Consider the following 27,633-nt stretch of genomic DNA (forward strand, 5'->3'; position numbering starts at 1 on the left):
GCCGGCTCAGTGGTTACTTCCAATGCTGGAGCCCATATTTGGATACCTTGGCACTGACCTCAGGTAAGCCACAAGCTGCTTTCACCCTGTGCCTCCCTAGCTTCAGGGCCACCCCTAAGCAGAGGACTCGCTTTCCTCTGCTTAGCTGGGCAGTAGGGACTGCTGGGACGGCAACAGTAGACCTAAGTGTTAGAGGAGCCCTGGGCCTCCCGTCTCTGCACTCCCAGGGGAGCCTGTCTCTTTCCCTAAAGCTTCCTGATTTAGGGCTGTCCGTGAAGACCCAAACGTAATGTGAGCTCCAGCCCCAGGACCTCTGGAGAAAGCCGGACAGACACAGCACTGTGGCCCTCTGGCCCCCCTTGTCCCGCCCCAGCTCAATCCACCACCTTTTCCTTCTTCTTTGCTTCGTAAATGCAGATCTGTGGTGCCAGGTACAAGTCAACCGTCTTGCGTGCCTCTGCCTCCCAGAAAGCTATTTGGGGCCACTGGCCCTGACTGGAAGACACAGATTGGGTGGGTGACGATGTAGGTCCCTTGTCCAGGCCCCAGTCCCAGCTGCCCCCATCAGCCCTGGTCTGGCTCACCACAGGGCCCAATTCAGAGGCCTCTTTTGTTTGACTTGCACCGAGCAGCCCCAGCTCACCGTTCCCACATGCCGAAGTTTCCCCACCATTCAAGGGGAAGGCTGAAAAGCCTTCAGCTAATTGCGTTGGGCTGAAAATTACCACTTCCCTGCGTTCCCCTGCTGCTGAGGACATTTGTGTCACTGCTGTATTTAGGGGGAACAAAGGCCCCCTGCGGGGAGAGCCCAGGTATGAATGTGGGATGGGGGGAATAATTGCAGTCTCTCCAGGTGAAAGCCCCTGTTAAACTTCAGTAAGTCAATTAGGCTGGGGGGTGGGCAGAGACCCCCCCCCAATAAACTGGCCCACTGAGCAATTAAAGAAAATCATTTTAGCTTTGAGGAGAGAAACTGCTTATTAGAAATTTTGTGGGTCCCCCCTCCTCCCCTACCCCAGCCCCCCCTTAGTGATGAAACAACAAAACGCCTTCCTCAATAGAAGTGTTTCTCCTCCTCCCACTCATTGTGTGGCCTGAAAGCACTTACCGTGGGAGGGCAGAGGGAGGGACAGAGACAGGCCAAAGGGGGTAGAAAATGGCCGGGGCTTAACACCTGGGCCGACTAAAAATCACGAGTACCCAGGAAGATTGAGGAGAGAGACTCCTCCTGCAGGGCGCAGTGGGGACATAGGGGTTTATATGTGTGGGGCATGCATGTGCCCACGGACTGCTCTCCTCTCATCAGGAGTGGAAACTCCAAGCAGTGGGTGCAGCTGTGTGATTATGTGTGCGACATCTTGGGTGCCCCCTTACCGAAAGGAGCAAACACAGGCTGTGTGTGTGTGTCTACTTGTGTGTGCCTTCTCGGCAAAGGAGGGCAAGGCCAAGACAACCCAGCTGGGCATGCACCTCTTCCCAAGGCTGTGACTGGGCCCATGTTCTCTGTCCTCCCAGGAGCCAAATACCTACATCTGGGAGTCGAGCCACAGCATAGCTTTCCACCTCGGATAGTCAGCAACTGAGGGCTGAATGGCCGGCAGCCACCTACTGGCCCTGGGCTGAGAATGGTCTGGGGGGAGGTGGTGAAGGATGGACCTGCTAATCTCCTCAGTGTTCTTCTTCATGTTGCTTGGGTGGGGGTGAGGTATGGTGACTCAGCAGGAAAGGAATCAGTGGCCTGGGCTGGCACATGCTTTCTTGGTATCTGGCGTGACTGATATGGCTTATGGTGGGACTCTCCAGTTGGCAAAACCCCTCCCCTCAAATTTCTTCTCCCTAAGGAGAAGCACAATTTGGAAAGATAAGGTGATCTTATTTTATCTTATCTGGGGAGGGCAGTAGACTTATACGTCAGAAGTCTGTAATTTGGTAATTTATAGGTGTGTATGCACACGTGTCCCCACAGATCACAGGTGGCATAGGTAGGTAGGTACCGTACCCCACATGTTGGTACTTTAAGGGAGGCTCTGGTGGCGCTGATGGTGGGCGTGACGTTGAGTCAGGTACTGCCCTGGCCCCAGCGCTTCCCTGTGGCTCCTGATGTGTTTGGCCTTTATTCCAGTGCTCCAAAGAGGTGAAATGAAACATCGAGGGGTTGACTTTTCCCAGAAAACAAATATGCCAAGTTATTTGCCTAGTAAGGGGCATTAGGAGGTAGAATTTGGTGCCTTCAGGCTGGCTGTGGGGAGATGAGGGCTGCTGACAAAGTCCTGAGTAGGAGCATGGAGGTGAGGTTTTACGGAGAGCAAGGACTGGGTGGAATTTGGGGGTCTTGGGTGGGCGTGGAATAGCTCGGAGAGAAGCAGGAACGGGGAGCTGCTCACTGTGTCTGGCTCCACACAGTAACTACCTGTAAGGAGATGGGTCTTTGGAGGAACCTGAAGCTCAAATGCTTGTCATGTTTTGCTTCAAATTTTTTATAGGTGTATATAGATAGATACACATAAACACATGTACACGTGTCTATTCATGCAATATATAGCGATATGTTTATAGCGTTTTTATATAACATCTGATATTATTTATTATTTTATGCTCCAGAATGTGGTTGGCCATGAACGGGCCCTGGTTTCCTTATACTTAATTTCTGATTTATGACTTCAAATGTCTTTCTGACCTAAGGCCAGCTTCAGTTAAAAAAAAAAGAGTAAGAGAGGGGAATTCCCTGGCAGTCCACTGGTTAGGACTCTGTCCTTCCACTGTAGGGGACACAGGTTCGATTCCTGGCTGGAGAACTAAGATCCCGCATGCCACACTGCGGCCAGAAAGAAAAAAGAGTGAGAGAGTTTTTGGGGGGACTGCTTTAGGTATATGTGGGGTTTTTTTCACATCTTTATTGGAGTACAGTTGCTTTACAATGTTATGTTAGTTTCTGCTGTACAACAAAGTGAATCAGCTATATGTATACATATATCCCCATATCCCTTCCCTCTTGAACCTCCCTCCCATCCTCCCTATCCCATCTCTCTAGGTCATCACAAAGCACCAAGCTGATCTCCCTGTGCTGTGCAGCAGCTTTCCACTAGCCATCCATTTTACATTTGGTCGTGTATATATGTCAATACTACTCTCTCACTTCATCCCAGCTTCCCTTTCCCTGCCTGCCTTGTCCTCAAGTCCGTTCTCTATGTCTTTGTCTTTATTCCTGCCTCTGCCACTAGGTTCATCAGTACTGTTTTTTTAGATTCCATATATATGCATTAGCACACGGTATTTGTTTTTCTCTTTCTTTTTTTTCTTTTTTTTAGAATTTTTCTCTGGCTTGTCATTTGTGTTTGTGTGTGTGTGTGTGTGTGTCTGTGTTTTTGTTTTGTTTTGTTTGTTTGTTTTTTGGCTGCATTTGGTCTCCGTTGCTACACGCGGGCTTTCTCTATTTGCAGCGAGTGGGGGGGCCACTCTTCATTGTGATGCACAGGCCTCTCGTTGTGGTGGCTTCTGTTGTTGTGGAGCACAGGCTCTAGGCGTGTGGGCTTCAGTAGTTGCAGCATGCGGGCTCAGTAGTTGCAGCACACAGGCTATAGGGTGCGTGGGTTTCAGTAGTTGTGGCGTGCAGGCTTAGTTGCTTCGCAGCATGTGGGATCTTCCCAGACGAGGGATCGAACCAGTGTCCTCTGCATTGGCAGGTGGATTCTTAACCACTGCGCCACCAGGGAAGTCCTTGTTTTTCTCTTTCTGGCTTACTTCACTCTGTATGACAGAATGTGTGTTTTTTGGTTTTATTTTTTGTTTTTTAAGAAAAACAAAATTTTACATCCTATGTGTGAACTTTCTGCTTGGTTCCTTCTTCATTTTTTGGTATTTGTCACTCAGAGGGATTCAGCAGTGGAATATTTGAGATTGCTCACAGGGTCAGATTTATTTTTCCCTTGGTTTTGGTACCATTGGTACTGGGTCAAGATAGGAAAGAGATAAAAGAAGTTGTAACAAAGGAATTGCTTGGGGTTACAAAGTTTTAATTTTGGGTGTGTGTATTTTTAAACTTATAATTGTGTAGTAAAATTAACTCCTATGTTTTCATCACTATTTTAATTATTTTGTGTGTCTTTATTCAAGTCAGGTAAGTGCCTGGAAAGTATCATTAAACTGCCTATTTCTCAGATGCCTTGCACCATAGTTGTTGAAAATGGAAGGGTCTGTGAGTGGACCAAACTCTGTCCTGTCAGAGTGAGCCTTGTGGTTTCAGGCAGAACTTTCACTCTCATCAGTCTGTAAAAAGGAATCCCAGAGGTCAGATCTCTGAAGATCAGGGCTTTCTTCCTTAGAAACTGTAATCCCATCCCTCAAGCAGCATCCTTGTTATCTGCTCCTGTATAGACTGTCTTCCCCACCCACCGCTGTGTGGGAGAGTAGATTTTTTCCCCGGCGCCCTCCTTGGGCCTAAGTATAAGAGAACACCTCATCCCCCATCTGAAGTTCCAGGCCAGACGGTGTTGCCCTGTTTATCTGCTCTCCTAGCAGACCCACCAGCTGTTGATTTCATGGTCGAGGTGTCTGTTCTTAGCCAGGCCTCAAGGTGTCCCATAGGTGCCTGGCAAGGCCCTTTGGTCATCTGTCAGTGAGGGCATTCAGGTGAGTGAGAAGCCCAGTGACTACTGAATAGAGGTTCTGTAGTGGTCAGGACAAATTGGTTGGAAGTGACAGAAACCAAATTCACATTAACTTGAATAAAACTAGGAATGTTTGGCTCATAAATCCAAGGGCAAAGCTGAGCAACCAAGCCAAAGGAAGAGCACAAATGCAGCAGGGCTCAGGAATATCTGGACCCAGAGACCACAGTGCTGCCAGGACTTACCCTTCTGGGGTGCTCATCTCTGTTTCTTCTTTTTTTTTTTTTTTTCCTTCTGTTTCTTCTTTGATCTCAGCTCCTTCCTTTTTCTCTGTCAAGAGCTTCTGAGTTTGGCAGCTCGTAGATTAGGTCATGGAGAGTGACTGGCATCCAAAAACCCTAGGGCAGAGACTCAGTGGCCTTGCTTGGGTCAGCTGCCCACCCCTTGACCAGTTAACTGTGGCCAGGGAGGGAGAGTATGTAAGAACATGGGAAGTCTTTCAGGAATCACCTGTATGGAGAGAGCATATAGCGCAGACAGAACAATCAGTGTCTGGTATTTTCATAAAGGGCAAATTACTCCTTGACATCCAGTCCCAAAGTGTCTAGGTGGATGGCACTAGTATGTGGATGGTAACTGAGCTCAGAGCCTTGGCCGCCAGCTCTCACAGTCAGTCAGTCTGGAGGGAACTGTGGCACTACAGCCTTTTACCTCCTTTCTCACTTCATTACTGCTCTGCTGCGTAGACATTCCGCCTCTGTAAGCTGTTGATGGTGTCCTTAGAAAAACCTGCCGCTTCCCTCACGTGACATGCATAGGGGAAAGAACCTGACAGTAGACACGGGAAGTTGGACAAACGAGCAGTGGCCCAGGACCCTCCCAGTGGGGCAGAGAGAGACTGGAGCCAAGTCCTGGAATGGCACAGACCTGACCTGGATGAGCTTCCTCCAGAGGAAAATGACTAGCAGGTGGCCTGCATTAGGCTCCAGGACTCCAGCAGAACAGGATGGAACACAGAGACTCCTGCCTCTCTCCTCCTCAGTGCCGTTGTTGAGAGGGCAGGAAATCTTGGGGAGGAACAAAGTTCAAGTTCAGGATTCCTGGTGCTGCCAACTAATCTGGAAACAAGGAAGTTCCTTGGAACTTCGCCTTCCTGAGAAGCCCTGTAATGGAAGTCTTGCAGGAAAGGACCTCAGTATTCTTACTTTTCTACTATCTCCAGCTGTATGATTTTTCCACTTCCCCCTGTACAGTAAGCCTCAGTCTGTGCCAGCATGAGGACTCTGGGGCCTTTGGTGTCTTATCATCACAGGGAAGGAGTTGACAGGAGAGTTATTTGTTGAATTTTCACACCAAGCTGGTGGTCCTCCTCTACGATAGAGACCTTCTTTCTTGAGGGCTCGGTTTTTCCTACTGTGTACGTAGACATGGTCCTCTCCTTTCTTCTTTTTTCCTTTCTTCTTTTCATGGATCCCACTTTTATAGCCCTGTTGTGTATAATTTATGATGCATAGCAGGCCCTACTGGCCTATCAACTTCCATGACACCCGCTTCCCTCTCCTTGACCACTCCTCTACCACTAATAGCCTTCAGGGTAATGGTGGAAAATGGCGACAGCAATCAGACCAGGTTGAGGAGTACAGAGCTTCATCTCCCCTTCTCCTCCCCCTGTTTTGATGGAAGAGAAGTGATCCAGGGATGCACATGGTGGTGGTGAATCCATAGGTCAACACTCACACCCTCTGCCTCCCTTTTTTCAGCTTGCTTGATGTCACTGTGGGCTTCTTTTTGGAAAGTCATCAGGGCCTCTTTCCCTTTAAGCCCTGTCAGAGTTTTGAGGCCAGTGGATGAGGAAGGCCATGCAGTCAGGTGGTGGGTAGTGTGGGTGGGCTCTCCTGCCCTTTGATTCCTCAGAGAGAACCTCATTCTAGAAGGCCTTGATTATACTTTGATGCTTGCCACATGAAAATACCCTACATTGGTGCTTATGTAATGTTGAGAATAAAAATAAGAGCCAGGCCAGTCAGTCTCTAGGGAACTCCATTGCTGGGCTTAAATGTGACAGTGGGTCAGGGACATAGGACCTCAGGATCGTAGGTCACACAGAGTCCTCTTTGACCTGTCCTCATCTCTCTTCTCTATTTGTGTCATAAACACTTAATGCTCCTGCCCAAATCTGGATCAAGTCTGAATCTCAGGGTCCCTCTGTGGTTTGTTAATGTGGGCATGTTTAGGAAGAATCAGATTTTAAAATTAATTGTTGAGTTGGTATCTGGGTTATCTGTGCATCTGTCCAGTTGAGCTCTACTTTCCTTTCTGTTTATAGGGCCACAGTTGGTTCTAGTGGTTCTTGTCTTCCTTCCATCTCATGCCCCTATTCAAATGCCAGCCACTGATGTTCATCAAGAAACCTGAAAAAGCACCAGAGCTTGTCTGGCCTCTGTCTCCCCAGTAACACCAGACCATGTGGGCCACCCATGCCCAGGAGAAGACATTAGCAGCCTGATAACCCAGGCCTTGGGCATGACCACTACTATGATGACAAAATGGACTGTCTAAAAGGAAAAATTGGATTCGTTTTGAAGTTGGAAATATATTTTGTGCTTAGCTAGCCAGAGCAGCAGCAGTCATTTGAGTACCTAGTACAGGGCACCATTGTGGGGTAAGCCATGCCTTTGACCCCTGATGGGCTCCCAGCAGAGTTAAGTAGCTCACCTGTTTGAAGAAACTGGTTGTTAACCTCTTTACAGAGAGAGTGCTTGTGAAGCAGAAGTTTAGGGAGTACATACTACAAGAGCAGGGATGAAACTGGAGTTCTCATAGGCAACTGTTTCTAGGCCTTAATCACTCAGAAGCCCTCCAGGTGAAGGGTCTCTGTCAAAGGGCGTCAGCCAGGTTCAGGAGGGAGCCATGAGACTGTGTGGTTTGTGTGAGATTCGGAATCACGTTGAATTCAGGTGCCAGTGATATGCAACCCTTCTTTCTTTTTATTTTATTTTATTTATTTATGGCTGCGTTGGGTCTTCGTTGCTGTGCGCGGGCTTTCTCTAGTTGCGTTGAGTGAGGGCTACTCTTGGTTGTGGTGTGCGGGCTTCTCATTGCAGTGGCTTCTCTCGTTATGGAGCACGGGCTCTAAGCATGCGGGCTTCAGTAGTTGTGGCATACGGGCTCAGTAGCTGTGCTTGCGGGCTCTAGAGTGCAGGCTCAGTAGTTGTGGCGCACGGGCATAGTTGCTCCGCGGCATGTGGGATCTTCCCGGACCAGGGCTCGAACCCATGTCCCCTGCATTGGCAGGTGGATTCTTAACCACTGTGCCACCAGGGAAGTCCCCAACTCTTCTTTCAGGCAACTTAAAAATGAAATTCTTATTACCATCCTCCTTTTAATTTCTTTTTCTATTTTGTTTTATATTTTAAATAAGTAATATATAAATATGTTCCAATTGTAAAAAGTTCAGTTTAAAAATATATAAATTATATAGAATTATATAAATGTATATGAGAATATAAAATTAAAATTCTCGGGGCTTCCCTGGTGGCGCAGTGGTTGAGAGTCCGCCTGCCGATGCAGGGGACGTGGGTTCGTGCCCCGGTCCGGGAAGATCCCACATGCCGCGGAGCGGCTGGGTCCGTGAGCCATGGCTGCTGAGCCTGCGTGTCTGGAGCCTGTGCTCCGCAATGGGAGAGGCCACAGCGGTGAGAGGCCCGCGTACCGCAAAAAAATAAAATTAAATTAAAATTCTCTTCAGCTTCCTGTGGCCCCTCCCCCCATCCTTCCCCTTTTTTGTAGGAAGTCTGTATATGTCACTCCAGATCTTTTAATTTGAAGCGAACATCAGACATCATATAATTTCATGAGTGTGTATGTGTATCTGTATACACATACAAATACGTGGTTTTGCTTTGTTTTAGGCTCACAATATGCATTCGTTCTGCAACTTGAATTCGTCCTGTGAGACCCATGTGGCTTAGAGGTCCTTTGCTGTCAGAACACATTCTTTTTACTGCTGCATTCTAATTCAGAATAATATAGATGCACCATCATTTACTTAGCCATCCTGCTGTTCATGGACACTTAGGCTGTTTTCAGTGGTTTGCTATTACCAACAGTGCCTCAGGAAGCATCTGTGTACTTGCCTATTTGTGCATATAGTCAGATATTTTTCTAGGAAAGATACTTAGAAAAAACTTGCTGGATTGAGGGGTAAGTACATTTAAAAGTTTTTAGATGCTGCCACATTGCTCTCCAGTTGGATTATATCAGATTATATACCCCACAAACAGAGTATATAAATACCTATTTCCTCTTACACTTATCAGTACTGGATAACATCAGGTTTAAAAAAAAATTTTTTTTTGTTTCTCTAGAGGGTAAAAAATGATATCTAATTTTGGGAGTGAGTATAGAATAGTGATTAAGAACTGGACTCTAGAGCCCAACTGGCTGAGGTCAAATCATGAGTCTTCCCACATGCTAGTTGTGTGACCTTAGAGAGTTACTTAACCTCTCTATTCCTCAATTTCCTCATCTGTAAAAGGGGGATGATAGTGGTAGTACATACCTCATAGTGACTTAAAAATTTTTTTTTATTATGCAGAAATTCAAAATATGCAAAAGTAGAATAATTATCAACTCTTGGCCAATTTTGCTTCATCAGTACTGCCCACACACTCCCTTCCCATATTATGTTGTAGCAGATATCAGGCATATACATAAATATTTCGGTGTATATTCTAAAAGGTAGTGATGCTTTTAAAATGGAATTATAATACCATTATCATACCTAGAAAAATATCATCAAATATGTAGGATTTTTTTTTTTTTTTTTTTTTTTGCCACCCTGCCTGGCATGCAGGATCTTAGTTACCAGACCAGGGAATGAACCCGTGCCCCCTGCAGTGAAAGCATGGCGTCTTAACCACTTGACCACCAGGGAAGTCCCTGTAGGAATGTTTTGAGGGCTAAATGAACTAATTATATAAAGTGATTAGAACAGTACCTGGTGTGTGGTAGATGCTATATGTGTTTGCAGTTATTTTTCATTGTTTTCTTTTTTTTTTCCTTTTTTTAACATCTTTATTGGAGTATAATTGCTTTACAATGGTGTGTTAGTTTCTGCTGTATAACAAAGTGAAACACCTATACATATACATACATCCCCATATCTCCTCCCTCTTGCATCTCCCTCCCACCCTCCCTATCCCACCCCTCTAGGCAGACACAAATCACCGAGGTGATTTCCCTGTGCTATGCAGCTGCTTCCCACTAGCTATCTATTTTACATTTGGTTGTGTATATATGTCCATGCCACTCTCTCACTTTGTCCCAGCTTACCATTCCCCCTCCCCATGTCCTCAAGTCCATTCTCTATGGCTGCGTCTTTATTCCTGTCCTGCCCCTAGGTTCTTCAGAACCTTTTTTTTTTTTAATATTCCATATATATGTGTTAGCATACAGCATTTGTTTTTCTCCTTCTGACTTACTTCGCTCTGTATGACAGTCTCTAGGTCCATCCACCTCACTACAAATAACTCAGTTTCATTTCTTTTTATGGCTGAGTAATATTCCATTGTATATATGTGCCACATCTTCTTTATCCATTCATCTGTTGATGGACACTTAGATTGCTTCCATGTCCTGGCTATTGTAAATAGAGCTGCAATGAACATTGTGGTACATGACTCTTCTTCAATTATGGTTTTCTCAGGGTATATGCCCAGTAGTACAATTGCTGGGTCATATGGTAGCTCTATTTTCAGTTTTTTAAGGAACCTCCATATTGTCCTCCATAGTGGTTGTATCAATTTACATTCCCACCAACAGTGCAAGAGGGTTCCCTTTTCTCCATACCCTCTCCAGCATTTATTGTTTGTAGATTTTTTGATGATGGCCATTCTGACCGGTGATACCTCACTGTGGTTTTGATTTGCATTTCTCTAATGATTAGTGATGTTGAGTGCCCTTTCATGTGTTTGTTGGCAATCTGTATATCTTCTTTGGAGAAATGTCTATTTAGGTCTTCTGCCCATTTTTGATTTGGGTAGTTTTTTTTTTTTGATACTGAGCTGCATGAGCTGCTTATATATCTTGGAGATTAATCCTTTGTCAGTTGCTTCGTTTGCAAATATTTTCTCCCATTCTGAGGGTTGTCTTTTCATCTTGTATATGTTTTCCTTTGCTGTGCAAAAGTTTTTAAGTTTCATTAGGTCCCATTTGTTTATTTTTGTTTTTCTTTCCATTTCTCTAGGAGGTGGGTCAAAAAGAATCTTGCTGTGATTTATGTCATACAGTGTTCTGCCTATGTTTTCCTCTAAAAGTTTTATAGTGTCTGGCCTTACATTTAGGTCTTTAATCCATTTTGAGTTTATTTTTGTGTATGGTGTTAGGGAGTGTTCTAATTTCATTCTTTTACATGTAGCTATCCAGTTTTCCCAACACCACTTATTGAAGAGGCTGCCTTTTCTCCATTGTATACTCTTGTCTCCTTTATCAAAAATAAGGTGACCATATGTGTGTGGGTTTATCTCTGGGCTTTCTATCCTGTACCATTGATCTGTATTTCTGTTTTTGTGCCAGTACCATACTGTCTTGATTATTGTAGATTTGTAGGATAGTCTGAAGTCCGGGAGCCTGATTCCTCCAGCTCCATTTTTCATTCTCAAGATTGCTTTGGCTATTCAGGGTCTTTTGTGTTTCCATACAAATTATGAAATTTTTTGTTCTACTTCTGTGAAAAATGCCATTGGTACTTTGGTAGGGATTGCATTGAATCTGTAGATTGCTTTGGGTAGTATAGTCATTTTCACAATGTTGATTCTTCCAATCCAAGAACATGGTATATCTCTCCATCTGTTTGTATCATCTTTAATTTCTTTCATCAGTGTCTTATAGTTTTCTGCATACAGGTCTTTTGTCTCCTTAGGTAGGTTTATTCCTAGGTATTTTATTCTTTTTGTTGCAGTGGTAAATGGGAGTGTTTCCTTAATTTCTCTTTCAGATTTTTCATTATTAGTATATAGGAATGCCAGAGATTTCTGTGCATTAATTTTGTATTTCTGCTACGTTACCAGATTCACTGATTAGCTCTACTAGTTTTCTGGTAACATCTTTAGGATTCTCTGTGTATAGTATCATGTCATCTGCAAACAGTGACAGCTTTACTCTTCCTTTCCAATTTGGATTCCTTTTATTTCTTTTTCTTCTCATATTGCTGTGGCTAAAACTTCCAAAACTATGTGGAATAATAGTGGTGAGAGTGGACAACTTGTCTTGTTCCTGTTTCAATTTTTCACCATTGAGAACGATGTTGGCTGTGAGTTTGTCATATATGGCCTTTATTATGTTGAGGTAACTTCCCTCTATGCCTACTTTCTGGAGGGTTTTTATCATAAATGGGTGTTGAATTTTGTTGGAAGCTTTTTCTGCATCTATTGAGATGATCATATGGTTTTTCTCCTTGAATTTGTTAATATGGTTTATTCCATTGATTGATTTGCATATTAATATTGGCTTCTTATCACACTTTCTGTACAGCAGATTTCCAAATGTATCGTAGACCCCATGTAAAGAATAGTAGGCAGTAATAAAAATAGTGGTTCAAATTATTAATAGCTTAGTACGACTAAGTAAATTTCTGGATCTCAGAATTAAAAGAATGGGTGTAATCATTTTCTTCGAAGAGATAATTCAGTCTTCCTTTTTAAAATATCTTAAGTAAATTGCATCATTGGCACACTAATTCAAGGTGATGCGAGGAAAACAAAATGTCCATAATCTGGTTTTACTTCTCCTTGCAATAACAAGTTCCCTCCCAGTTCTTCACTGGATCATGTCTTCTAAGCTGAAGCTTTAGTGATGGTTTGCTGGCAGACTGTCTGGGAAGATAGGGTAGACACATTGTCCACCACTTGATCTCTGGTCTTCGTATCAAAAGAAAGGATGTGGAAGGTTTTTAGGATCACTTCCGGGGAGCCCGTACAGCCCGCCACTGCCGGGGTCCCGGGATCCAGCCATTGTTTTCTGATTTGCAATTTTTTGATTACTAGGAGGTTTAACATTACTTCATGTGTTTTTTTTGGCCAGGTATATATTTTTTTCTATAAATTACTCACTGAAAATTTTTGCTCATTCATCTATTTTTTTCCCCTGCGATTTATAGGATATCTTTATATGTTCTGGGTATTAATCTTTTGACTACTACATGTATTTGGTAATTCCTTTCAGCCTGTTGTTTACAGTGTCTGCTGTTGTGTAGAAGTTTTTGTAATTTGGAGGTTAATTCTGTTATCTTTGCCCTATGGCTTCAGAGTTTTGTTTTGTCTTATGAATGTCTATCCTACTTCAAGATTGTAAAACTGTTTTCCTGTATTTTCTTCTAACACATTTATCGGTTTTCTATGTAGTTTTAAAAAATGTTTATGTCCTTAATTCATCTGGAATTGATGTCTGCTCTGAGGTAGGGCTCTAATTTTATTTTTTCCAAATGTGTGTCCTATGGTTTTATACCATTTATTGATTAGTTCATCTTTCATCCACTGTCTTTATTTTTTTTTAAGATATTTATTTATTTGGCTGTGCCAGGTCTTAGTTGCAGCATGTGAGATCTTTAGCTGCGGCGTGTTGGCTCTTCGTTGTGGCATGTGGGATCTAGTTCCCTGACCAGGGATCGAACCCCCGCCCTCTGCATTGGGAGCATGGCATCTTAACCACTGGACCACCAGGGAAGTCCCTTCATCCACTGTCTTTAAATGCCACATTTAGGATCTGCTGATACCCTACAAATATATGGGTATGACTCTGGATTCTTTATTCTGATCCATTGATCTATTTGTCTATTCTAGCACTGATATCATGGTCAAGTGACTTGATTCTCATTGTTCTTGTAAAAATATTTCTTGGCTCTTCTTGTGCATTTTCTCTTCCAGATGAATTTTAGAATCAACTGATTAAGTAAAAAATCTTGTTTGGATGGGACTGTATTGAATTTATAGATTAATTAGGGGAGTACTGACAGTTATAATCTTGAGGCTTCCCATCCAGGAACATGATATATCTCTCCACTTATGCAGCAATTCTGTGTCCATTAGTAAAGGATATAGCAGAGTATTTTCATATGGGGCTGTCTTGGTTTTCTGTTGTGTTTCGTTAGATTTATTCTTGGCTATTTTACAAAGAAATTGTAAAGAAGTAATTCTTTTTTTCTTTTTTTTTTGCGGTACGCGGGCCTCTCACTGTTGTGGCCTCTCCCATTGCGGAGCACAGGCTCCGGACGCGCAGGCTCAGCGGCCATGTCTCACGGGCCCAGCCGCTCCGCGGCATGTGGGATCCTCCCGGACCGGGGCACGAGCCTGTGTCCCCTGCGTCGGTAGGCGGACTCTCAACCACTGCGCCACCAGGGAAGCCCAGAAGTAATTCTTTTTTGTGAATGGATTTCTAATTTCATTTTGGTTGGTGATTGCTGGTGTGTAGTAGCTCACATCTGTGGGTATTTGCTGTGTGCCATACACTGCTTTAAGCATCTTATCTCATATAATTTTCACAGTAAGCCTGTGCCTAGATCCTAATATTAGTTCTGTTTTATAGATAAAGAAACTGGGCTTTAGAGCCCAGTTAAATTGCTCGTGCAAGATCACATGGCTACTGGGTGGCAGGGACAGCAGCCCTGAGGCTGCACTCCTTTCCACTACCATCCACAGCATGCCCTCCACCTCATCCTACTCTGGAATTTGTTGCAGTAGTTTTAGTTGAGTCTTTTGGATTTTCTAGGTAGACAGTTAATAGTGTCTGCAAATAAAGACCATATGTATTTCTACTTTTTCCATGCCTCTTGTTAGGTACATAGTTTTGTGAATCAATGTTCATCATTTCTCAGGAAGTCTGACCCGGTCAGTTTTTCCTTTAGCACTGGAACATATTGCCATTTCTTCTTCTTGGGAGTGGATGAAGCTTGTGTTTAGAGGCCATATAGATGGAAAATAGAGTGTAGAAACTCTTCTCCAACATATCTTGTTAAATTCAATAGATTGAATGAACATATGTTACTCCATTGTACTGTGAGTCTTTGTTTTTAATTAAAGTAGTTAATTTTTTCTCTTTATTAACTCTGCCCTTCCATTGCTCAAGTTTCTAAGTTTCTGATTTTTTAAAAATGATTTATTTATTTTTATTTATTTATTTTTGGCTGTGCTGGGTCTTTGTTTTGGCATGCGGGCTTCTCTAGTTGCAGTGCGTCGGCTTCTCTAGTTGTGGCGTGTGGGCTTAGTTGCCCCGCGGCATGTGGGATCTTATTTCCCCAACCAGGGATCGAACCTGCATCCCCTGCATTGGAAGGCAGATTCTTAACCACTGAACCAGCAGGGAGGTCCTTAAGTTTCTGCTTCTTGAGTGGAATTGGTTTATTTGGGAAGAGCAGCCGCTACCTCAAGCCTCCACTTGTTTAGCCTGGGCCAGGGTCTTATATGCTTGGCCAGGCTGCCCTTTTACCACTGGTTAAAATGGAAAATGAACATTTTGTGTTTCTATAGAGGAATTTCCCAGCTGTTGAACTGTACTCCTCTGTGGGGCAGCAGAAAGCCTGCTTTGTTGCCCTTGTTTGTTAGAGTTGCTGTGGGAGGGTGAGCCTCGGGAGGCCCAGCCTCTGGACACTCTTTCCAGAGCCTGACCTTTTAGGTGGCTTACTTGCACCATCCTGTGCAGATGCACATGGGCTGAGAGGGGCCTGGGGGTGGGGTGGGGTGGCGTGTGTGTGTGTGTGTGTGTGTGTGTGTGTGTGTGTGAGAGAGAGAGAGAGAGAGACAGACAGACAGACAAATAGACAAAACAGGCAGGCAGACAGACGGACACTCGGACAGGTGTTCCAGGCCTCTGCCCGCTGTGGGAATCAGGAGTCAGTCTTGCTGTCTACTGGCCGGCACCTAATTGGGAGAAAGATCCCTCCCTTCTGATCTGGGGCTTCCTGTCCTAACCTTAGGCTACTGGTCCATCCCAAAGCTTCAGCCCAAGGTGTGCCAGGACCACCATTGCTGACACCTGCTCCAGCAGGCAGCTCATTATCGAGTCCACTTGTTCTTGGCCGTGAGTCAGTGGGCAGGAATGTCTGGTTATGTTGTGTTTTCTCTCACGAGATGTAAATAATATGCTTTTCCCTTTAAAAAGTGGCACATGCTCATTAAAGAAGATTTGGAAAATAAAATTTAAAAGAAGAAAGAATTGCTAATCACTCTGTTGCCCAAACACAGTCACTTAAAGCATGTTAGTGTGTTTCCTTCCACTCTTTCCTTTTCTACACCCAGGCTATTTTTTTAATTGAGGTATAACATTATATTAGTTTCACATGTACAACACAATGATTTGATATTAGTATACAGTGCAAAATGATCGCTACAATAAGTCTAGTTACCATCCGTCATCTCACATAGTTACAAGAATTTTTTTCTTGATGAGAACTTTTAAGGTTTACTCTCTTAGCAACTTTCAGATATGCAACACAGTGTTATTAACTATAGTCACCATGCTGCACATTACCTCCCCATGACTTATTTTATAACTGGAAGCTTGTACCTTTTGGCCCCCTACACCCATTTCTCCCATCCCCTACCTCCTCGGAGCCCTTTGGCAACTACCAGTCTGTTCCTTGTATCTGTGAACTTGGTTTTTCATTTTGTTTTGTTTTGATTTGATTTGTTTGTTTGCTTGTTTTTTATACATTCCACATATAAGTGAAATCATATAGTATTTATCTTTCTCTGCCTCACTTATGTCACTTAACATAATACCTCAAGACCCATCCATGTCACGAATGGCAAGATTCCATATTTTTTTATGGCTGAGTAGTATTCCGTTGTATATATGGATAACACATCTTCTTTATCCATTTATGCACCAAGGCACACTTAGGTTGTTTCTATGTCTTGGCTATTGTAAATAAGGCTGCAGTGAACATGGGGGTGCATATATCTTTTCAAATTAGTATTTTTGGGTTTTTTAAAAATAAATACTCAGAAGGGAATTACTTGATCATATAGTAGTTCTATTTTTCATTTTTTTGAGAAAACTCCACACTGTTTTCCATAGTGGCTGCACCAGTTTACATTCCCACGAACAGTGCACGAGGGTTCCCTTTTCTCCATACCCTCACCAGCACTGGTTATCTCTTGTCTTTTTGATAATAGCCATTCTAACAGGTGTGAGGTGATATCTCTTTGTGGTTTGGATTTGCATTTCCCTGATGATTAGCGATGTTTAGCATCTTTTCATGTGCCTGTTGGCCATCTCTGTGTCTGCTTTGGAAAAATGTCTGTTCAGGTCCTCTGCCCATTTTCTAATCAGATTGTTTGTTTTTTTTGCAATTGAGTTGTAAAATTGCAACTATATATATATATATATATATATATATATATATCCAAATCCAAAATTGCAACTTTATATATATGTAATATATATAATATAAATATATATCCAAAATTATATATTTGGGATATTAACCCCTTATTGGATGTATGCTTTGCAAATATTTTCTCCTATTCAGTAGGTTGCCTTTTCATTTTGTTTTCCTTTGCTGTGCAGAAGCTTGTTAGTGTGATGTGGTCCCACTTGTTTGTTTTTGCTTTTATTGTGGAGTCAGATCCAAAAAATCATTGCTAAGACTGGTGTCAAGGAGCTTATGGCCTATGTTTTTTTCTAGGAGTTTTATGGTTTCAGATCTCACATTCAAGTCTTTAATCCATTTTGAGTTAATTTTTGTGTATAGTATAGGATAGTCTAGTTTCATTCTTTTGCAAGTAGCTGTCCAGTTTTCTCATCACCATTTATTGAAGAGACTGTCCTTTCCCCCATTTTATATTCTTGCCTCCTTTGTAATTAAAAAAAATTGGTCTTATTATTCTTTAGTTTTATGAACAAAGTTGTGTTTACCTTCCCCTCACAAGCTATTCTTAAAATAGTTCTGTTAATGCTGTTTGTACCCTACTTTTTTTTCTTATAATAGTATCATAAACATCTTGTCTGTATTCTTTGGGAACATCACTTTAAGTATTTGTGTAATATTCCATTAAGTAGATGGACCATCATTTAGTCAACAAGTTTTTGGTCTTGACCCCTTGAAGACAAGGCACATCCTTCTTTCCCTTTTAATCCATTTCGATTCAATCACCCATGAAGTTGGCTAACCTTCTTTTGAATTTATATTTTCTGTCTGCACCATCTCTTTGAGGTAGTGGTATGCCAGTTGCTATGTGAAATGGAACTTCTTTTCATTTGCCTTAAACTTTACTCATTCAAGCTTCAGATAGGCTTCTTGGTCTTATTATCCTTTAGTTTGATGAATGAAGTTGTGTTTACCTTCCCCTCCCTGCTCTTAAGCTTTGGTTCTATGCACTCCCTCCCCAGCCGTCACAGGCAGGCACTGCTATAGATGGTAGGCCCCGCAGTGTGCTCCTGCCCCCATCCCGGATGTGACTCTCGGCCTTCTGGTCTGTGGGCAGCATTCAGGTGTATATTTCCCCACTGCGAGGTAGGATGTTTGCCGGTAAGAACAAGATTCCTTTGTCTTTCTTTTTTTCCTTCCCAAGTACACCTATTTCCCTTCCCCTTGGGTGGCCTGGGGTGCCCTGTTGGCTGGATGTTAGGAACCGGCTGCCTGGCCCTTCACCTGCCCTGGACTGTCTCTCCTCTCCCTGACTTGTGTTGCCTCCTGTTCCCACTGGTCCCTCCCTCACAGTGCTGTCACTCGCACGTCTGCTCCTGGCCTCTTCTCACCCAGTGAGTTTGTGTGACCTTCGCACTGCATTCATGCTTTGGGACTTAGCCGCTATAATGATGTCAGGGGCACAGGTTAGCAGATGGCGGCAACAGCGATGAGACCTGACATGTTCTAATGACTCTCTCCTTCCCACCCTTGCTGGCCGAGCCGATGGAGGGGCAGAGGTTTCCTTGAGGCATTTTAGGAGGGGGCCGAGGGAACTCGGGGGTCCCCAGGTGCCCATGAAGCCTGTGACCTTTGCTGCTATAATATCAGTGTTTCACAAGCAGGGCGGTTCGGGAGCCCACTTGCAGCCCATCAAAAATTGATTTAATTGCAATTTTTCCTCCAATTAGGAGCACTGGAGCCTGACTAATTGGAGTAATAGAGAGTAATAAGGCTCAGATAAAAAGCCGTCCTCGGCGGCCTTTGTAGCTCGTGTCAGTGCCTGTCCGAGGTCAGAGAGCTTGCGTATTCTATGAGGCAGCCCGGCCTTCATGTGTACAAATTAGTTTTCCCAACAGTAATTAAGCTGCCGGTGCGGGTTGCAGAGACTGAATACCCTGATGGGCGTGTCGCTGAGGGATGTGACAGCTCTGGCGGCCCCCCTCCAGGGTGCGTCAGCCCAGCTCGCAGGCCGCTGCGGCCTGGGCCAGCCACGGGGCACAGCCTCCGAGCACGCCCCCTCTGCTGCCCCTCCTCAGAGCCCCACAGTCGCTCCTTTCTTCTTCCAGGTGGAGTCGTGACTTCACTTGTCCACTTGTTCGTTCAGTGGGCATTTGAGTTTTCAGTATATGTGTCAGGCAGGGTGCTAGGTGCTAGGGAGAGAACGTACGGGGCACGGGCGGTAAAGTCACCTGGGCTCTGGACTTCACACTAACTGGGTTCAAATTCTAGTCCTACTGGTTGCTCCCTACGTGAGCTAGAGCAAGTTACGTCACCTCTCTGTGTCTCAGTGTCCTCGTCTGTCAAATAGGGAAAGTGCTACCTGCTACATAGAGTTACAAGGATTAGACAGGGAAACGCTTTTGAAACACTTGCTCAGAGCCTAGCACGCGGGCTTCCCTGGTGGCTCCGTGGTTAAGAATCCACCTGCCAGTGCAGGGGACATGGGTTCGAGCCCTGGTCCGGGAAGATCCTACATGCCAAGGAGCAACTAAGTCCGTGTGCCACAACTACTGAGCCCGTGCTCTACAGCCCGCGAGCCACAACTACTGAGCCTGCGTGCTACAATTCCTGAAGCCCGCGTGCCTAGACCCCGTGCTCCGCGACAGGAGAAGCCACCGCAGTGAGAAGCCTGCTCACCACCAGGAAGAGTAGTCCCTGCTCGCCGCAACTAGAGAAAGCCCGCGTGCAGCAACGAAGACCCAATGCAGCCAAAAATAAATAAATAAGTTAAAAAAATATTTTTTTTAAGTAAAATGGCTGAGAGCCTATTAAAAAAAAAAAAAGAACCTGGCACGCAGCAAGTGCTCAGTCAATTCCTAATGTAATTAAGAGGGTCTAAACTAAGGCAGAGGCAGCAGGATCTACCTTCTATTTGCCCTGCCCACACCCAACTAAGTCTCCTTCATACCTTCCTCTCCTCTGTTCTGTATCTTGCTATTTTCTGTTCCTCAACTTGAGTACCAGAACCCCTAACTCTCCTGGTCTCTCTGATGTGAGGGCTCCTATGTCTACTTCTTGGGCCTGATGATGATCTCTGTGATGCCAGGTTTGCCTGAGTTGGGGCCAGGAGGCCAGTACAGGAGGTTGGGGATCTGGGCAGCTCTGGGACTAGATCCCAGACCAGAAATTGTAGAAGGCTGGCTTCTGGTAAGGGCTTTCTGGTCCAAAAAGAGTAGAGTTTGTGGAGTCAGAATGACTTTTAGACCCTCAGGGTGAGAGAGTGCATGCACTTGTGTGAGAGCATGTGTGTCTATGCGTCTGTTGACATTTTTAGGTATTGCTGGTACTTCTCATCTGTTATCTGGTTGCACTGCTTATGAGGGACTTCACTATTCCAACGATGTATGACTGTGTCATGTGTCATTCAGGTCTGAGTCTGGTGATTTGGGAATTACTCCTCTAAGAAGTAGAGGGACCCCCCCCCAACCTCCGCCACCGCAGCTCGTGTGACTAGCTTGCCCAGCTTTGTTGGCTGTGAGCTCTGGAAGGTCCTTTCAATTGAGGCCCACAGGTTTGTTTGGGGCACCTCTTTGGGACCAGGAGCCGTGCTGGGCACTGGAGTACACAAGAGCCACCAGACAGTCCATGATTTCAAAATGAAGATGGGAAGATAACCCCCCAAATACCATTTGTCTCATGAAGGTGAGATCAGGGTGTGGCAGGACTTAAGAGGAAGGCCAGTCAAGCCACCAGGCAGCCAGCAGCTCCTGCCTCTGCCTGTTTAGCTCAGGTTTGTCATCCCTGTCCCTGGACAGTCCCTGTGGTTTGGATGTGAGACTTGGTGAACGTTCCAAGCAGGACCTGACTCCAAACCTGCTTGACTGTTGCATACGTGGTTTTTTTTTTTCTTTTTTTTTTTTACTGAGTGTTATATTTGATTAAACTCTTAAGCCCTCATAAATGCCAGGGAGACTCTCTACTCTCCCTCCTGCTCCTCCTCCCTGCTTCACATGGTTAAGCAAGGGAAAAGGGCAGCTTCTGGAAAGAAATATTCATGGCCGTCATGTCCAGGCAATCAAGAAAGCCCCTCTTCCTGGAGGCAGAGGGCCGGGGCCGGGCCGGGTGGGCAGGGACAGAGGGCAGGAGTCCAGGGCCAGGTGTTCCCATCCCCGGCCCGGCCTGCTGGGGGTCAGAGCTGTGGGAGTGGCAGGGATTCAGCTTCCAGGTGCCTCCCATCTCTCTCCATTGACTTACCTTGACGCTAAGTTAGGCCTGTTGCCTGTCAGAGGCCTGCCATAGGCCTCCTTAAGAGTTGTCTGTATGTCTGTTCTGGCGCCCCTCACCTGGCCCCCTACTCCTCAAAAGTCTGGAGAGCCCGATTGCCCGCTCGAATGATTTCTAAGTGGCTATTATGTTTCCAACCCAAAGTAATTGGCTTTACCAGTTATTAATGGATTACCCTCAAGAGAAAAATGTTGGTGGGGGAGGGAAGTGAGGATAACACCTGGCTTTGTAGTTTGGGGCTTCAGTGTCCAGTGGCTGCTTCCCAGGCTGGGAGTCACTTGGGGCATGATGGAATGGCTGTTTTAGCATGTCACTCTAGTTTAGTGGCTGCTGGCATACCTATGGGTTGAGAGGAAGCTGGGAAGACCGAGCATGTCCCTAGAGAAGTCTTGACTTGAGGCATGGATGCTCCAGGGTGGTTCATGTGGCCTTTTGGTCAGCCTGGGGTTGAAACATAGATCCCTGCCCTGCAATTTTGATTGTAAATCAGTGGCTTGGCCAATGCCTGCCCTAACATCTCCTCATCCGCAACTAGCAGGCCAACCCCCCGCCAAGCCAAAGCCATCGACTTCTCAGAGCCCTGACTGCGGAAATCCACCTCCCCACTGACGTGCTTGGGATCAGAGAGCCACAGGTGCTGGGCAAGGCCAGGGCCAGTGGACTGCTGTCCCACATTGCTAACGTGTCATTAGTATGTCCAGTTCCTCCCCCCATGCCCAGACGTGTAGGGACATGGCCCTTCCCTGCCCCAGGGCTCCTGAGTGACATAACTGCTTTCAGCTCTCTTGTTCCAGTTTAGATTTTCAAGCCCAGGGTTCCTGCAGGCTCCCCCTCCCAACCCCTTCCAAATCCTCTAACAAAGGAGTGGTCTGGCCTGTGGGTTCAAGTTCTAGTCCTAGCACTGTGGCCAGCCTGGCTCATTGCACAGATTTCTTCTCACTGGGTTTGGGCCTCCACTTAAAATGAAACTCTGCAGATTGTGTATGTTGAACTTTTTAGGGGTTAAGAGAGACTCTGGGAAATGCTGAGTGTTCCTTCTCTCCTGCCTCTTGGCAGTGTCTGTCATTATCCTTTAAACTCTGTCTGACTCCTATCCCACTCCACAGCAGTCCTGGCTGCCTGGCCCCTAACATTCCCTACTTTCCCACCCTCACCTTTTCACGTTGTTACCCATCTTTCATAGTTCACCTTTTCTCAGGTTGGTGCCTTTATACCTGCCTGGTGCTTGTACCGTGTTACCATATTCCCCCAGTTCTTAAAACCTTCGGTAAAGCCCCACAGCCTCCCTCACCTCTGACCAGGGCATCCCCTTCTGGCGCCCAGCGACCTATTCCCAGGAGACCATTTCTGTGGTGTGGCGTCGTGAACTTGGTGTCCATACAACCAAAGCCCAACAGGCTTGCTCTCCCTTGGCCTCAGTTGCACATCTAGAGATCCATTTTTATGGTGGGCAGAGACCACCCAACCAGGTCTAAGCAGCAAACTCAGCTATTGAATCCATGGGTCCTCTGACCAAGCAGCTCTGGGAGGTTACAGCCCTCACTGTGCTTCCATATGGTTTTCCCACAACTTCTCTGATGGCTCTCTTGGCTGCTTCTCTTATCCTGGCTTAACCCCATGATCCCCTGGAGAATGAGCACAGCACTTCCAATTGTATAGCCATTTCCGCCACAAGTTCTGACAAGCCAGACCTAACTGCTCTCCTTTTGTTTGACAGCTCCTTTGTGACAGGGACAGCCTGTTGTGGGCACTTCTCACCCCTAAGAATCTGGGACCTCAACAGGTAAGAGATTCCTGAGCCCACCATGGCTTCCAGGGTGGGTGGGGCTGGAGCGGCTGGGAAGCAGAGGAAAGCTGGCTGAGCCAGCCCCTGGTTCAGTTGGCCGAGTGGTCCAGGAGGATGCTGGAAGGACCCTGCCCCCAAACCCACTGACAGCCTCCGCTGTGGCACCTTCGCACATGGAATCATTTGTTAGCTTGAGGAGACTGTTGAAGTAATTTATAATAGGTAAATAATTTCATGTAGAATTTATGATAACAACAACAGTCTGGATGTATGATACTTCTTCTCTAAGGAGTGTCTGACTATGTGGCTATATAAAATCCCATCTATCCTCAGAGATGATTTTTCTAAAATAAAGAAATTTTGGAAGTGGCCTACAGATCCGTAAGAAGAACAATACAGAACAGTTAAAATATATCCAGTTTTTATTCACAATTCTCTGCCTTGGCGGGCTTGACACATTCCCATCTGATTACCTGCCATTCTGTTGGGGTTTTTTTAATCTTTCATTTTGACATAATTATAGATTCACAGGAAGTTACAAAAGTAGGAAGGCAAGGTACCTGTGTAACATCTTACATAATATCAAGTCTAGGAAGTTGACGTTGGTACAGTCCACAGACCTTTATCTGATTGTACTTATTTGTGTGTGGTGTGTGTGTGTGTGTACGTATTTCTTTGCAGTTTTATCCCATGTGTAGAGTCATGTAACTGCTACCACAGTCAAGATAAAGAACTGTTTGTTCCATCACAGAGACCCCTCATGTACCCCTTTATAGTTGCACCCATCCTCCTCCCCTCCTCCACTCCTCCTTGCCCCTAACCCCTGGCAACCACTTAGGTGTTTTTCATCTCTGTCATTTTGAAAGTATTATATAAACGAAATAATATATCTAACATTTGGAGATTTGCTTTTTTTTTTTTTTTTTAACTGAGCGTAATTACCTCGAGATTCACAGAAGTTGTTTCATGTGTCAATCGTGCTTTATTTCTTATTGCTCAGTAGTATTCCCTGGTATGGATGTACCAAAGTTTCTTTCCCCATCGACCAGCATTCACCCACTGAAGGACGTTTGGGTTGTTCGCAATTTTCTGACTATTGCAGATCAAGCTATTATGAACATTTGCGTATAGGCTTTTGTGTGGGCATATGTTTTCAGTTTTCTGGGATTAATGTGGGGGAATACAATTGCTGAGTCATTGGTAAGTGTGTGTTTAGTTTTTTACCTGCCAGACTCTTTTGAGTATCTTTACCACTTTATATTGACCCCAGTGTCTGAGAGATCTAGTTTCTTCACATTTTCAACAGCATCTGGTAGTGTCACTATTTTTTATTTTAGCTATGTTGATGGATGTGTTATTTAATTGTGGTTTTAATTTGAATTTCCCTAATAGCTAGTGATGTTGAACAAGTTTTCTTGTGCTTATTTGCCTTCTGTATATTCTCTTTGGTGAAATGTCTGCTCATGTTTTTTGCTCATTTCTAACTGGATTGTTTGCTTTGTCACCGTTGAGGTTGCAGAGATGGGCATTTCTGCTGAAAGTCAGTTTTATTTAGTCACATAGCTGGACCTTATGCTTGGCATCAATATTGATCTGGGCCTGGGATGGCGGACAAGCTGGGGCAGGGAGGGTGTACACCACCCCACCGTGACCCAGCTTTATCTTGAAGGTTGAGTAGTCTTTGGCCTCTTCTGCCCGTGGTTGCCTTGGTAGGGATGCTTCTGGGCACAGATTTATGGTCAGGATAGCGTTCTAAGGCACCAGCTGCCTCAACAGCATTCTCTTATGAAATCCCTAGACCTCACTAACCCTAAACACTGGGTCTTTACAGAACCCAGAAAGGACCCAAATGAAAATGGGCACAAGACAGCTATGGCCTCAGTTCTCACTGAAGCCAGACAACAAATAGCCATTGCACCCTTACGCCAGCCTGAGGCAAGGCCGCCCTGGGCCTCACTTGGCTTTCCCTTCTCTCTAGCTCCCAGACTCCCCTCCTCACCACTGAGGAGCCAGGCCCTGCTTAAACATCTCTTCCATTCCCAGGGAAGCCTGGAGGACCAGTGGTGCAGGGACTGAGGGAAAGATGCCCTGGTGGAGGCATCTGCTTTCGGTGGGAGGAAACGGATGGACAGGACGACTGTCTGTAGCTGTCTTTCCCAGAGAAGCCCAAGCAGATAATAAAGCCATGTAGAAAATAGGATTAAGGTAATGAACAGGCAGGACAGAGTTTGATCTTTCAATAACGCCAAAGCCTGACTGACAGGCCAATCTGGAAGGTGGAGCAACATGGTCGGCAGGACTCAGTTGCGGGGCGGTGTTCGGTGCTGTGTGGATTCTTTGCTTTTAACCTGTCACCGCTGAAACTTGAGGAGTTCTGGGATTTTCTCTTTTATGTGTGTGCTACAACTTGCGGGGGAGGAGTACTGGAGGGGCAGTTTTGCTCAGAGCATCATCGCCCCTCCAGGAGCTGCCCTCGGGATGATGGTGGGGGCTGGGACGCCGCTCAGAGGTGCAGGCAGCCTGCTGGGCACCAGCACACCCTCATCTGTGTCTCTCCGGGTACTGGTCCTCAGGCTGCTTTTCACAGTGCCTGGAGACCTCTTTCAAGGTCACCGTGGCTCCCTCAGCCCTTTGTTCACCAGGATTCCTAGAGACTCTGTTCTCCCTCTGGGCTAGGGATGGGGAGGTGCTAGGTGGAGCACACAGGTCTGAGAGCAGCCGTGGGCACAAAGCCATTGCCTAGATGGTAAGGAACTTGGCTGTCCCCCTCTCCCTTCCTCCTTTCCTGCCCGTCTCTCCTAGAGCTGGGGACAGGCCAAAGGACAGGGGATTTCTAACCTGTCTAAATCAGATGGGAAGAAAGATGGAGTCCTTCACCCAATTTGGATATGCTAGAGTGTTCCTGCTTCCGAGGATAGATGGCATTCAGGTCCAGTCCCTGGCCCCCAAGGGCTCTATCCTGAGAGACTGTGCAGATAGCCAACCACTGAAGTATCCCTAGCTAGGCCCTGAGGAACTGTGCCAAAGCCATCCTGTTCCTGAGTTTGGGTCTGGAGGAATTAAGGCCCATCTTGTGTTCTCCATCTGCATTTGATCAGGGCCCTTGGCTCAACCCCCAGGGAAGGTGTTATCTGTGTGGGGCACGCCTCCCGCTGCTGGAAGACCCCGGGGGTGGGTGGCGGTTCTGACTGGCTTCACAACACATCAAGCCAGTGATCTTCTCCTGGGTTTGCCCTTGCTGTGGATTTTACCTTTTCTGCCAAGGTACATTTGAGCTGGATCTACCACTGGTGCCCTGAGACCAGGGCACAACGGGCAACCCCAGTGGCAGTGGGAAGGCAGGCACCAGTATGGAGAGGCCTGTGATCTCAGCGTTGGAGATGTCACAGTGGGTCCAACTGTGGTCCTAAGGCAGCCTGGGGACTGTTGGGTAAGGAAGTCAGTAGGGGTGGGTTTTGGCGACTTGGCTACTCCTAGGGCATTGAGGGTTTGAGTCCTTGGCTAGGTACTGCGCTGCTCTGTATGTGTGTGACCATGTTCATGGCCCCTGCATAATCCCACCTCATCTCCCCTTCCCCTTCAGGACCGCATCATCCCCAGTTCCCCATGACTCCTCCATTTCCATCCTTAGCCCTTAAATCTCCTCTTTCTCAGCAAAGGCAGGGGCAAAGAAGCTTCTCACATATTCTGACAGACACCCTATATTTTTCCCCTCTGAGCTTTTGCTCTAGCTGACCCCTGTGCCTGGGATACCCCCTCTCTACCTACTGAAACCCTGCTCATTCTTCAGCATAAATAGCACCTCCACCATGAAGCCCTCCCTGATCCTCACCCCTGTGGCTGGAGCTGGTGACCCTTAGAGTATTCATAGGGCCCCCTTGATGGCCACCATGTGGCCTGGTATAGCTTCCCTTCAGGCTGGGAACTTATCTTGGAACCCTGGACTGAACATGGGAGACATATGTCACGGCATCTGATGGTGTTTGGACTGACAAGGGGCGCCTGGCTGCAACCCTTTCTAACTGTCTGCAGAAAGAACTGGTGTCCTGAGCGCAGGCTGGGCCACTCTGAGGGCACCATTAGTGCCCATCCCACCCAGGTGTGGCTTTGTCTCTGCCCCCGCCCTCCACCTCCACCTGGGGCAGGGGGCCTGGCCCTCAGTCGGGGTGATTATGGGAATTGCCCCTCTTTAAAGTACCTGCCTTCTCCTTTGAAAGTATTATTGACAGCTTTTCTCATTTTCTTTTTTCTTTACCTCTTTGAGGAACCCTGTAATTTCTTTTTCTTTCTTTCTTTCTCCCCCCACCCCTTCCCTTTTTCTTTCTTGTCCCCTCTGTCGTCCCCCCCCCCAACTCTTTGAAATTGGCTCTCTGCCTGCTGACACCAAACTGATACTTTGCGTTTCACTTCTCCTTATCCCTTTATGGCAACAGATGTTGAAATTTTGTATCCTTTTATCTGCCCGGCTGCCCCTTCCTGTAATTACGGTCCTCTTGTTAGCAGTACAAAGTGGGCTGCCCGGCTGCCTGGCCTTTGAGCCACTGTGTCTGAACACGTGTGCATGGGCAGGTGCTGGGGCTGTGCACGCGCACACGCATGCATGTGAGAGG

General features: G+C 45.9%; 1 protein-coding gene across 2 annotated transcripts in view; it reads left to right on the plus strand.

Moving 5' to 3' along the window:
- The window catches only part of FBXW4 (F-box and WD repeat domain containing 4), an 84,316-nt gene that overhangs the window by 50,471 nt on the left and 6,212 nt on the right, over window positions 1–27,633 (plus strand). For both annotated transcript variants that reach the window (XM_081228710.1, XM_081228711.1), the window contains exon 6: window positions 22,955–23,020. In XM_081228710.1, coding sequence (XP_081084836.1) covers window positions 22,955–23,020 — 66 coding nt within the window. The remainder of the gene's footprint in view (window positions 1–22,954; window positions 23,021–27,633) is intronic.

This window comes from Mesoplodon bidens (assembly GCF_964165515.1).
Source record: "Mesoplodon bidens genome assembly, chromosome: 1".
Lineage (NCBI taxonomy): Eukaryota > Metazoa > Chordata > Mammalia > Artiodactyla > Ziphiidae > Mesoplodon > Mesoplodon bidens.